This window comes from Gopherus flavomarginatus, chromosome 1, assembly GCF_025201925.1.
Source record: "Gopherus flavomarginatus isolate rGopFla2 chromosome 1, rGopFla2.mat.asm, whole genome shotgun sequence".
Lineage (NCBI taxonomy): Eukaryota > Metazoa > Chordata > Testudines > Testudinidae > Gopherus > Gopherus flavomarginatus.
The window spans coordinates 20,080,748-20,093,662 of record NC_066617.1 but is presented as its reverse complement, the minus strand read 5'-3'; the positions used below and the strand labels follow the sequence as shown (position 1 = coordinate 20,093,662).

At 40.8% G+C, this 12,915-nt stretch overlaps 1 protein-coding gene across 2 annotated transcripts in view; it reads left to right on the top strand.

The window, feature by feature from the left end:
- The window catches only part of SEMA3A (semaphorin 3A), a 217,395-nt gene that overhangs the window by 190,932 nt on the left and 13,548 nt on the right, over positions 1 to 12,915 (top strand). For both annotated transcript variants that reach the window (XM_050936850.1, XM_050936851.1), the window contains 2 exons: positions 4,697 to 4,854; positions 9,069 to 9,136. In XM_050936850.1, the coding sequence (XP_050792807.1) occupies positions 4,697 to 4,854; positions 9,069 to 9,136 (226 nt within the window). The remainder of the gene's footprint in view (positions 1 to 4,696; positions 4,855 to 9,068; positions 9,137 to 12,915) is intronic.

Genomic DNA, 12,915 nt, shown 5'->3' with positions numbered 1-12,915 from the left:
GTTATGATTAAAAGATATTCTAGGTTTTCCATCTCAAACACATTACTCATTGTGTTTAAGTTGTGGGGTTTCACATAAACATCATAATAGCATAATAATTCTAGGCCAGGGTGGGCAAACTATAGCCCATGGACCATATTTGGCCCGTCAGCCATTTAAATCCAGCCCTTGAGCTCCCGCTGGGGAGCAGGGTCTGGGGTTTGCCCCTCTCTGGCCCTCCAGACGAGGAGCAGAGATGAGGGCAGCTCCACGTGGCTCCTGGAAGCAGCAGGATGGCCCCCCTCCTGGTTCCTACACATAGTTGTAGCCCAAGGGTCCACTCTGCACGCTGCCCCTGCCCCAAGTGCCACCCCGCAGCTCCCAGTGGCCAGGAACTATTGTCAATGGGAGCTGCAGGGGCGGTGCCTGCGGAAGGGGCAGCATACAGAGCCAGCTGGCTGCACCTCCACGTAGGAGCCAGAGAAGGGACATGCTGCTGCTTCCAGGAGCCGCTTGAGGTAAGTGCCGCCTGGACCCTGCACCACTGAACCTTTCCCCATGCCCCAACCCCCTACCCCAGCCCTGATCCCCCTCCTGCCCTCCAAACCCCTCGATCCCAGCCCAGAGCACTCTCCTACACCCCAACTGGAGATCTCACTCCCCTGCACCCCAACCCCAATTTTGTGAGCATTCATGGCCTGCCATACAATTTCTATTCCCAGATGTGGCCCTCAGGCCAAAATGTTTGCCCACCCCTGTTCTAGGCACTGCACAGTGCAAAAGTGTAAATGTAAACAATATCAGCATGCTTTATCAATAGTTTCAGTGCAATCATCACTATATATATAAACTAGGAGTGCGTTGATGTGATTCATACAACCCTGCATACAGACCATTCTGCTTACTCTTGCATACTTTACTAGGTCTCTGGGTCCCATCTACTCGTACTTCAAACTTTACCATTGCTACCTCTCTGGCGGTCTTGCCAACTCAATTGGCATTCCCCACTAGGTGTCTAGCTAAGGCCTAGTGCTGGCTGGCCCTCCGCACAGGGGTGAATTTTACCCCTTAATCAGCCCTTAACAATGCATTCAGAGTGAGCCTTGATGTGCCTCCTGTCCCTCTCTAGCTCACAGAGGTTAAATCTTGCGTTCATCACTAAGGCTCTCGTGTGTTCCATCCCCTAAATCCACTGATACCTGAGATCTGCACTGTTCTTGGTGGATCAGCAACAGGAGGCCATCTGAGCAGAGCCCCTTGCCCCCCCTCCGACTCCCTGCAGGTCCTTAAAACCACTGTTACTGCAGGAGCCAGCACTGCCCCCAGAAATTCCCTCAGATGGGGCTCCAGAGTACAGAGGAAAAACCTGAAAAGTTACCCAGATTCAATCTACAATAACTTTCTCCTCATTGCTCCCTGAGTTTAGGAGGAGGAACAGACCACAGAAAATCCCTTGTACCCCCATACCTATCCCCCTCCCCAGCTGCTGCTACGAATACTCACAGAACAGAGTAGGGGAGCTGGAAGTAGCATTCTGTGGTGCAAGCCCTCACCCCTTGTACCTCTTCAGCTCAGATTTATGGGTTTTATGAACACCTATGCTCATAGAAGCCACGGGTGAGATGGGGCACGGAGATCACGGGTAGATACTGACAAACTTTTTGTCTGAGACAAAGAATTTCTGTGTTCCCACCACCCACATTTCCATTCAAGGTGAGGAGGGGAGGGGAGAGAGAGAGAGACAATCCCTTAAATCTTCAAAAAGAACTTACAGTCTATTTGCATACATGTATGAAGTACTATATCTTATTCAGTTCTCACTCTTTCTGCTCCTGCATATTTTCATACTGGATAACATTCAGTCCTGTGCTGAAGAGCCATACAAAACCTATGCCCCACTTTTCCGGCCTTGTGCTGGCTTGCTGTACAGGGATGCATTTTACATCTGTTATTCCAAACCATAGCAAAAACAGTTGTATCTCAGACATGAATGTGTGGTAAGTGATGGCAAATGGAGACCGCTTCCATGTATTTTGACTCTTAGCAATTTGAAAAGATCTCTTCAATGGCCAGCGTCTCTTGCTGTATTTTGATCTCATAATCAGCTGATGTATTATACACAAATTGTCCTCTGAGGGTGCAGTGTCAGGCCATTCGTGGAGATGACTCCATTACCATTTTTTGAGTTTCATATTGGCTGGAATTATTTATTATTAGTGTCCAGCATAATGGTCAACAGCTGGGTTCTAAATATATTGCTTTAAAGAGAATCAAGTAGAGTGATTTGGAAACCCTCTTGATTATAGGATTCCTAAATCATATATTATACTTAACCAATTGAACATTCTGAACTGTCCCATAAGAAGTAAAATCTTTAAGCAACTTTCTTTTGATCTTAGTTAATTTATTTAATATTTCCTATGACTCTCTGTGCTTCAGTTCAGAGCCTCTCATTCTAGGGAGATTTATTAGAAATCATTTTTGACTAATCAAAAATGGGTACATTGCTGTACTTGAAACCTATTACAGTTTGGATGTTGATTTTTCAATATACATCCTTGAATTAATTGTTACATGCTATGTGCAGTAAGGTACATGCCACATTGTTTATATATAATAGTGCCCCAGTTATATACATTCCTACTACTTTACGGTAATATATTACACTTCTGATTAATCACTCAAAGTCAGTCATATCTGCTGCCAGTCACTTGTTCCATGCAATTGACCTATACCCCTAGCTGATGGCAGTTGTGTAAGCTTAAGGCTTCCCATATAGTACTATGTACATCCCTGTGTGATCAAGGGGTTTCTCCAGGACACTGCAGCTTTTATATCCCACCCAGGACATCATAAGAGTTGGAAGTTTCCTTGGGAAAGGTGTTAACATAGCGCAAGTGATCTGTCCCTGCCACCTTTTGGGATTGTACTGGCCAGCTGTGGGCATCTCAACAAAGTAGTGACTGCAGCCAGCTTGCATTACTGAATCCCATATGAGCTTTACCTTTATGGAATCACAACACAGGAGGTGAATTAGGTCCATGGGCTCCCTAGTAATACAACTTCTTATGCAAACCTTTCATCCTCTGAAACAGAAAAACTAATGAAAATCTGTTTCATGAGCCCTTAAAAACTGTGATCCTGGCTACTTTACTTGGGATTTTAAGAGTCCCATGGCATTTTCAAAATGAGAGGGATATAGCCCTGAAGTCTTTGTGCTTCCTCAGTTTTGTAACATGAGTTTTCCACCCCACAGATAATTACATTTCAGTGACTTTGTACATGTGTCAGGAATTTTTTTATCATGAGGAGAGCCTAAAACAAAAACATTTTTATTTGATAGGCTCCCATAATGCCTCTTGGGAGTTGTAACTCTGCTTCCTCTTGTCTCCATTACCCTCTATGGACCAGGTTTCCCTGGTGGATTACATTTCCTGTGTTGCATCATAGCAGTTGGTATTATTGGAAGGGGAGTCTAAAACCAAACTGTTTTCATTTGGATATCCTGCTATAGGGTTTCTTAAGAATTGCAGTCTGGCTGTGAAGCCGGGCCCAGAGAGGAAAATGGGGATATGAGGAAACCAAACTACATCTCCCATGATGCACTGTAGCCAAGGACTATAATCAGCCGCCACCCTTCATCATGATGGGAGACTGTTGTGAGTTATAGAAGATGTAGTCTGTCCAGGGAGCATGTTCTATAGAAAAGAGGAGTATGAGGCACCCAAACTACAACTCCCATGAGATACCATGGCCAACACTTCCAAGTGAAAATATTTTGATTATTGATATTCCACCTAAAAGGCTAACTTTTCTGTGAAAAAGTTTGACAAAAATTAAATTTTGTTGTTTTCTTCAAAAATTTCAACTTAAAAATCAGATTTTCCAACTAGCTCTACCACTGAGGTCAGTCCGGCTCTTCATGGGTGGAGAAAGTGAATAGGGAAGTGTTATTTACCCCTTCACATAATACAAGAACCAGGGATCACATGATGAAATTAATAGGCAGCAGGACTGAAAACATATAAGGAACTACTTCTTCACACAACACACTATCAATATGTGGAACTTGTTGCCAGGGGATGCTGTGAAGGCCAAATGTATAACAGGATTAAAAAAAGAATTACCGGTAGATAGATGCACGGAGAATAGGTCCATCAATGGATGTTAGCCAAGATGGTCAAGGATGCAACATATGTTCTGGATGTTCCTAAACCTCTGACTGCCAGAAGCTAGGAATGGATGACCGGGGATGGGTCACTTGATAGTTGCTTTGTTCTGTTCACGTCTGCTGAAGCCTCTGGCACTGGCCGCTGTCAGAAGACAGGATACTAGGCTACATTGTCCTTTGGTCTGACCCAATTTTGCCATTTTTATGGTATTGAAAGATAGGAACTTAGAAATATAGTCTACCTCGCTTCACTTATGGCAATTCCATTGACGTCCGTGAAGGTTTCATTCAAAAATCAGCATCAGAATTTGTCCCATAGAAACAGGAAATAATTTTCTTGGACTTTTTGAAAAAATATTGGGATTGATTTGCTTCTCGCTCACGTGTCTAAATCAGGAGCAATATCACTGAAGTCACTCTAGACACACTGGTGTAAAACCCATGTAAATGAGATCAGAATCAGCCCTCATTGTATATGTTTTTGATGTATTGTGCATGTCTTTCCAGTGAAACCTGATTATTTCCCAACTTGCACTTATTTCACAGCAACAACTCTACATTGGCTCAGCTGCTGGAGTTTCACAGCTTCCTTTGCACCGCTGCGATGTTTACGGAAAAGCATGTGCTGAATGCTGCCTTGCTAGAGACCCTTACTGTGCTTGGGACGGCTCTTCGTGCTCACGTTACTTCCCCACTGCTAAGAGGTAGGGATAATTGCAGATGTCTGCATTATATACTACTTGCCTTAATTGATGATCTGAAAGGTGACCTGTGGAGTTTTGAGGTTTTTCATGGGATGGTTAACTGGAGCCCTTTCTATTTCAAAGAAAACATATTTGTGAAAGTTGCAAGCAATATCAAGTCTTGGTAAGTTAACATGGCTACTTTTGGGGATGGCTTGGAAAGTCCATGATAGAAAACAAACAAACATTCAGAACGGTGCCATCTCTGAAATGGAAATCTGCTGTGTTATACAATGAGAAATGTCAACAATAAAAAAATGGAGAGAAAATTCATCGAGAGCTCAGTCCTGCAATCATTACACACTTATGAATACAGGTATTTAACAACTGTAACATCATTGCCCTACACTTTCAAAAGTTGTTGTGATGCTAACTGAATGAGAAAACATTTGGGGCTTAATGAAAACTGACAGATTGATACCACAACTTGTGAAAAAATGGTGTAGCCATTCTGATTTGGTAGCATTTTACACTCTCTTTGCATGGATGTAAATGATTACACGAGATGCATTGTGAAGCAGTATCAGTCCCTGTACATGAAAAATAAAAATTTATATTGTTTCTAAGTACTGTAGAGTAGCTGTTTGGCTTAACGTTTTTAAAACATGCATTTTCTGCCTCCAAATAAACTTTAAGTCTATCGATATTAAGAATTGACTTTGGGCCTGGTTCTATAATCTGCTGTCAGTTACTCAGATATAAACAACAAGGAGTCCGGTGGCATTTTAAAGACTAACAGTTTTATTTGGGCATAAGCTTTCGTGGGTAAAAAACCTCACTTCTTCAGACTCCATTCATCTGAAGAAGTGAGGTTTTTTTACCCACAAAAGCTTATGCTCAAATAAATCCGTTAGTCTTTAAGGTGCCACTGGACTTCTTGTTCTTTTTTTGGATACAGACTAACACAGCTACCCCCGATACTTAATTACTCAGGTTTAAATCTGGAATAACTTAATTGATAAACATTGCTGCAAATCAGATCAGAATTTGGCCCATGGTCAACATATCATCACCTTCTAAGTATCAGTATTTTAGACAAATTATTGCAAAAAAAAAAAAAATTTGCGCAGATGGTGATAATGTAAAAGGGAATATGCCATAGGTGTCTTACACCAAAGAAGACATGAGAGATCCAAGCATTTATGTACAGAAAAGGCAAACTTCATTCTGAAGCTAAAGTTTACAAATACTTCAGTTAGGAATTTCATGCTTCCAAAATGTATTTAACTCCGGTTGGCGGGGTGTTGGTTGGCTGGCTGGCTGCTGGAAGGAATGAGATAATGTAAGGGACAATAGGGAGAGTTTCCTCCACAGATATTTCAGCTGGAGAGGATTGAAATGTCAAGCTTTGTACCTCAGTGTAGCCTAAGCAAACCCTTGGGGGAGGAGGGGGAAAGCTGCTTATGAAACATGCAGTCTTATTTTTGCACCAGAATATTGAAATAATTTGAGACAAAATAATTCTTCCCGGGGTAGATAAAGAAGATAAACTAAATACACCAGTCACAAAATGAGCATTCCTGGAAAGAACTCAAATGTCATGGCCTCCCACTAAATGCATCTCTACAAGTCCAGATTCCAAAAGTGTTGGGAATGCTGTGGCTTGGTGCATGGGTAGAGATGATTTGCTTATAGTCATTTTCTTTATTTCTCTGTCTTTTATATATTTCCCACTCAGTGTATCTTTAAGGAGCCTAAATGACAGTTTAGAAAGCCTATAGTATGACCATTTGACTCAGCCTTGTGCAGATGCTTTGGAGCTCATGTTTCATAGATCACCATGCTGGCTTAATGCTGAAATGTGTGACATTTGCTTGATATCCTAACTAAATGCTTGATCCAAAATCCACTGACATTAATGGGAGTCTAATTAGGCCTAATTCCTACAAATAGAATTTTATAAATAAGTTGGCCTGTGGAATTTATGAAGGGAGTGACAAAAATTGCATTTGCAGCTCATTTGGGTCTGGGTGTGGTTCTGAGTCACCCATATTGCAACTAGCTTTCCATGGGGAAAATACAGTGCAAACGCCTAGCGTGAGAGAGATGAAGTGTATCTTTAGAACTTCCACCTCAACACAGAAGGGTGCCTTCTATTAAAATGCTTTCATGCATCTTGTTGTGTCATTATACTGGAAAACATAATAGTAATAGTGGTAGACAGAAGTGTCTAAGGCATGTAAGTCCCACAGTGGAATTCATGTACCCAGGGTGAAGTATTCAAAACTGCATAAATCCCATTTTCAGAAATACATTGAAGCTTAGTCTCCTCGGTGCCTAAAAATCACTTTTGAAAATGGGACTTAAGGGGTATCAGCTGTGGAATTTGATTCTGGATCTGGATGTGAATTTTTTGACAATCTCTCCAAGAAAAAAATGATGATTTGTTGAAATCAAAACTGTGAGAAGATGGCAATTTCCACAAAATTCCCGTTTCTGAAAAAAAAAGAATTATGGAATGGGAAAGCCATTTTCCAGCCCATTTCTCCCGTCAGTCAAAGTTTGTTAAGCTATGCAGCATACCCAGGAGACTATCTATTCATTCAGGGCATTGTGAAAATTGGATATGCCCATGGCGGGAGATAGTGAGGAGATGCACCATGAAATCTATGGATGAAGAGAGTTATATAAGTGCTGGGTGAAATGTTCAATAGCTCATAAGTCCCATTTTCAAAAATAAATGAAACTTAGGCTTCTCTCTGACTAAATCACTTTTGAAAATGATATTTAGGTGTTCTTTCCAAAATGGGAATTTTGTGGAAATTGCCTTCTTCTAACAAACAATTTTGATTTCAACAAATCAGCATTTTTTCATAGAGATTGTCAAAAAATTCCCACTCAGATCCAGAATCAAATTCCACAGCTGATAACCCTTAATGGAGAACCCACTGCATGTCTCCCCCATCAGTTCTGGGGCTGTTAATGAATTGTGTTCCAATTGATTTTCACTCTAACAATGGGAGGGGTAAGAGATGATCTCTGTATTGCAGAAACCATTATATTGGCTTAATTTGTACCATTGTAACTGAAGAGTGAGATCAAGTGTGGCTCTTACAAGGATACTTCACTTTTGTGTGTGCGTCAATAGATGCCATAATCTGACATCTCAATATTGTTCGGCCACCTAATCCTTTTTGCTCTCTCCTGACTTTGCATTCCCTCTGGTTTTCTCCTATTCCCCAAGTAAAGTGCTTGTTCTCAAAACACATCTTTGTTTGCCCTGTTCTTTTCTTCTTTTTTAAATAAAACTTCTTTTCATGGACTGAATTGGGTTTTGTATCACAGCTGTTTAGGTAAGAAAAGAAACAGACAAAGCAAGCACAACAAATGCAAACCAAAGAGAACTGTATAGAAAAATATGTTTTGTTTTTCTGTAAAACACAACATTTTTCAAATAGATCAATGCTTTGTCAAAGAGAAGAGGTGCAGAGCAAATTGGAGGGGAATATAAAATTATATTAAATGGGACTGTGATAAGAACTAGAGAGGGACTCAAGCTACACAATTTAGATCTGGACTTCGAATAGACCATTTTTCAAGGATGTTCTGATTCAGAATTTTAATTCAGCCCATACTAAAGATGAAAGCCACTTGCAAAAACTTGCATATGGATTTAGATCCAAGGTTGTGGTCAAACCAGAAGAAAGTTGAGTTAAACATTATTCTATCCATCTCTAAATATATTAAGCCCTAGTAGTAACATTTTAGTTTGCCAAATAAGCCTCTTGCCTATAATCTAGAAGAATCTAACGACAAAGCTAGGCTATTTAATGTAATCTCACTTTGTAGGCAAGATGGTGCCATTTTAAATTCCTTGTATTTTCAATAAACATTAAACAGGCTGCACTTTTTGTACATGTTGGACTCTTATTAATATACATTTCAAAAGACCGATGAATTTACTCATAATCAGTATTTTTAGGAGGGATTACTATATGTTCACATGCATTTATCAATGACTGAAGCCTTAATTTGGAAGCATGAAGAAGTTTATTATCTACAATGCTATAGAATACAGTGAAGTATGAGTTCCCTTACCCTGTTGTGTTCTAGGTGATGTTGCATGCCTTATGTAACAGTAAATAACAGTGCCGTTCGTTTTTGGCTTATCTAACACAAATACTTAATTTCATCTCTGAGAAAGTGTATAACATTTTCTGATGTGATTTTCTTAGGCGTACTAGACGACAAGATATCCGAAATGGAGATCCTCTCACTCACTGTTCTGACCTGCAGCATCATGGTAAGTAATAGATATTTTGTTTCAATACAACCAGCAGGCATGTCATGTTCTGACTGTGCATGATTGCCATGGGAAGCAAAAGTATTGCCCACTCATGAAAAGTTAACTTGCCTTTGGTTGTTAAGCTAATTTTGATTGCCTGTAAGAATCAGATCAAGGATTCAGTATACTCTTATTTGCAAGCTAATAACACATTCAAACTTTTTTAAAGTTTCTGATGCACCTGACATTGTAACATAGGAATAAGCTTTACATATTGTATGGGAAATTATCATGTTGGCCATCATCATTGCTATCATCAATGTACCTGTTGCTTTACATAGAGGTGACACCATAACTCACTGCTATATAGAGTGATGTAACTAAACATATTGGCACAAAATTGTATATGCTTGTAGTGGGAAAGAACTGTTATATCAGCTAGTTCATTCTTGGGACAAGGATTGTTTCCTGTAATATAAACAGACTGGTCTACTTTTAAATGGAATAAGATTCCTATACTTCTTTATCCCTCTATTTTGTTCCTGGTTGTAGAGGCGCCACAAGGGGGAGACAGAGATGGGCAAATCCCTCCCTCCTCCCCATCTGAACACATTTGGTATAATTTTGTCCCCCAACTGGAACATGCTGGCTGCTACTTCCTGCAGCTCCCATTGGCCGGGAACAGTGAACCACGGCCACTGAGAGCTGTGGGGGGCGTGCCTGTGAATGGTCAATGTAAACAAAATGTCTCACAGCCCACCAATGGATTAACCCAATGGGCCGCATGCCGAAGGTTGCTGACCCCTTCCATAGACAATGGCAGCAGTGCTAGAACTCAGGCTGATAATGCTGCCAGCCCATGGGGGTGATTCTGCCTTTCCAGGGCTCTCTGCATGTTGCCTGTGGGGGACAGGGGAAACCAAGGAGCTCTGGCTCTGGGGGTACTGTGGGGGGAAGGGAGGATGCCAAGGAGCTGGTTCTGGGGAGGGTGCCATAGTGACCTGGGGAACAGTGTTACCACTGCCAGGCCTTTTTCACTGCAGCCTGTGTAGTCCCCACCCAGCAGCCCGAATCCACCACCATCTCTTCATAACAGTGTGGGTGAGGTTGGGCTGGCTCAGTCCCAGGGGCAAAGGGGCCAACCTGGCCACCAGGGTGGGCTAGCACATAGAGGAGGGGCGAGTGGGACAGAAAAGCACCAACCTCACCCAGCAGTTCAATTTTGTGACTCATCCTCCATTCCCTTTGATCCACCTAACTCCAGTCCCTAACCCTATCCCCCAGATATTTCTACCCCAATCTTCTCCCTCTGCCGGGGTCAGATTTTTGTTTTAGTAACTGGTTATATGTCAGAAGACAAACCTGTCTTCCCACAGGAACCCAATTTTCTGTCACATGCTTCACAGCATTCTCATTCAGAGAATGAGAACTTTACTTTTTGCTCTACATGAAAAAGAACACAAAGACAATACTTCCCTCTGCTGGAGAAAATTGACCACTGTTGGTTTGTGACATAAGTGATGCTGTTGTTGGTTAAACCAATTAATAGACTGCAGGGATATACAAAGTGGAGATGGCTGAACAGGGAGATACCTGGGATCCCACGTATCTTCAACTCCTTATAATAACAGCAACTAATCTATGCTCACATTGCTGTATTACATTTCAGTAACACTGCTTATTTCTAGGACTGTCAAACAATAAAAACAATCGTGATTAATCATAAGATTTTAAAAAATCTTGATTAATCACAGTTTTAATCTCACTGTTCATATTAGAATACCATTTATTTAAATAATTTTGGATGTTTTCTACATTTTCAGATACATTGATTTCAATTATAACACAGAATACATAGTGTACAATGCTCACTTTATATTATTTTTATTACAAATATTTGCACTGTAAAAAAGATGAACAAAAGTATTGTAGTTAAATCTCTTTATCATGAAAGTGCAGTAAAAATGAAACAATGGAAAACTTCAGCGCCCACAAGACCACATTTGTAAGGCAATTTATTCCTGTGCTTAACTACCCTAACAGTTAGGAAGTTTTTCCTAATGTCCAACCTAAATCTCCCTTGCTGCAGTTTAATCCCAGTGCTTCTTCTCCTATCCTCAGAGGTTTAAGAGAACAATTTTTCTTCCTCCTCCTTGTAACAACCTTTTATGTATTTAAAACCTGTTATCAGATCCCCCTTCAGTCTTCTCTTCTACAGACTGAACAAACTGAGTTTTTTCAATCTTTTCTCATAGGTCATGTTTTCTAGAATTTTAATCATTGTTGTTGCTCTCCTCTGGACTTTCTCCAGTTTGTCCACACCTTTCCTGAAATGTGGTGCCCAGGCTGGACACAATACTCCAGCTGAGGCCATATCAGCATGGAGTAATGCAGAAGAATTACTTGTGTCTTCCTTACAACACTCTTGCTAATACATCCCAGAATTATGTTTACTTTTTTTTTGCAAGAGTGTTACACTTTTGACTCATATTTAGCTTTTGATCCACTATGACCCCCAGATCCCTTTCTGCAATACTCCTTTCTAGGTAGTCACTTCCCATTTTGTATGCCGGCAATTGAGTGTTCCTTCCTAAGTGTAGTACTTTGCATTTGTCCTTATTGAATTTCATCCTATTTACTTCAGACCATGTCTCCAGTTTCTCCAGATCTTTTTGAATGTTTATTCTATCCTCCAAAGCTCTTGCAACCCAGGCTTAAATAGAGTACTTTCCGGAGCCCCCTCCAAAACCACCTCTAACATGCCATAAAAGCTACGGAGGGGTTGAAAATTTTTACTGGAGCTCCACTGTGGACAGCTCCACCTGAATTTAAGGCCTGATTGATATCCTCTGAGCTTGATATCCTCCACAGGCTTTATGAGTGTACCCTCTATGCCAGTATCTATATCATTGATGAAGATATTGACCAGAACCAGAACCAGAACGAATCCCTGTGGGACTCCACTCAATATGCCCTTCCAGCTTGACTGTGAACCACTGATAATTACTCTCTTGGAATGTTTTTCCAACCAGTTATGCACCCACCGTATAGCGCCATCTAGGTTGTATTTCCCTAGTTTGTTTATGAGACTGTCATGTGAGACAGTATCTAAAACCTTGCTCAAGTCAAGATATACCACATCAACACTTCCCCTAGTCCACAAGACTATATGGACAATAACGGTTTGTAACTTTTTATGATATGCATTTTACCAGATGGTGAACTAAGGCATTAGCAAACACCATCTAAGTTTCCATTCTAGCAGCCTACTAGAAACCAATCATGTGGTTCTGTATTTTTCATTTGGAAAACCTACTCTAATCATCCAAAGCCAAATTAATAAACACTTTTTCAAATACATCAACAGGAGACGCATAAAGGCTGATGGCAAGATACCCTTGATGAAGTCAAATTCAATGAGAAACCAAAGTGGAAAGTGCTTAGAAACACCTTTAACTCAGAGAACAGTTGCAATGTCTTGACAATGCCCTCCAGCTTTAGTTCCACAAGGCATTAGAGCTTAAAGACACTGAGTTCAAAATAATGCACATACTGGATAGCTTCAGTTGTTTGATCTAAAGTGAAATTTCTTCCACCTGAATTCTGACTCCGTTTAGGTTGTCACATTACAAAATCACATTGAATTTAAACTATGGAATGTTACCAGATGCACTCACTATTTCAGCTGGAAACGTGTCACACAGTGTACAACTGAGCTACTTGATCCTATGGAAAATCCTTCTAAGCTGTTTTCCATGTGGCACATGGCAGTCTGGTGGGTTTCAGATGCAGATGGG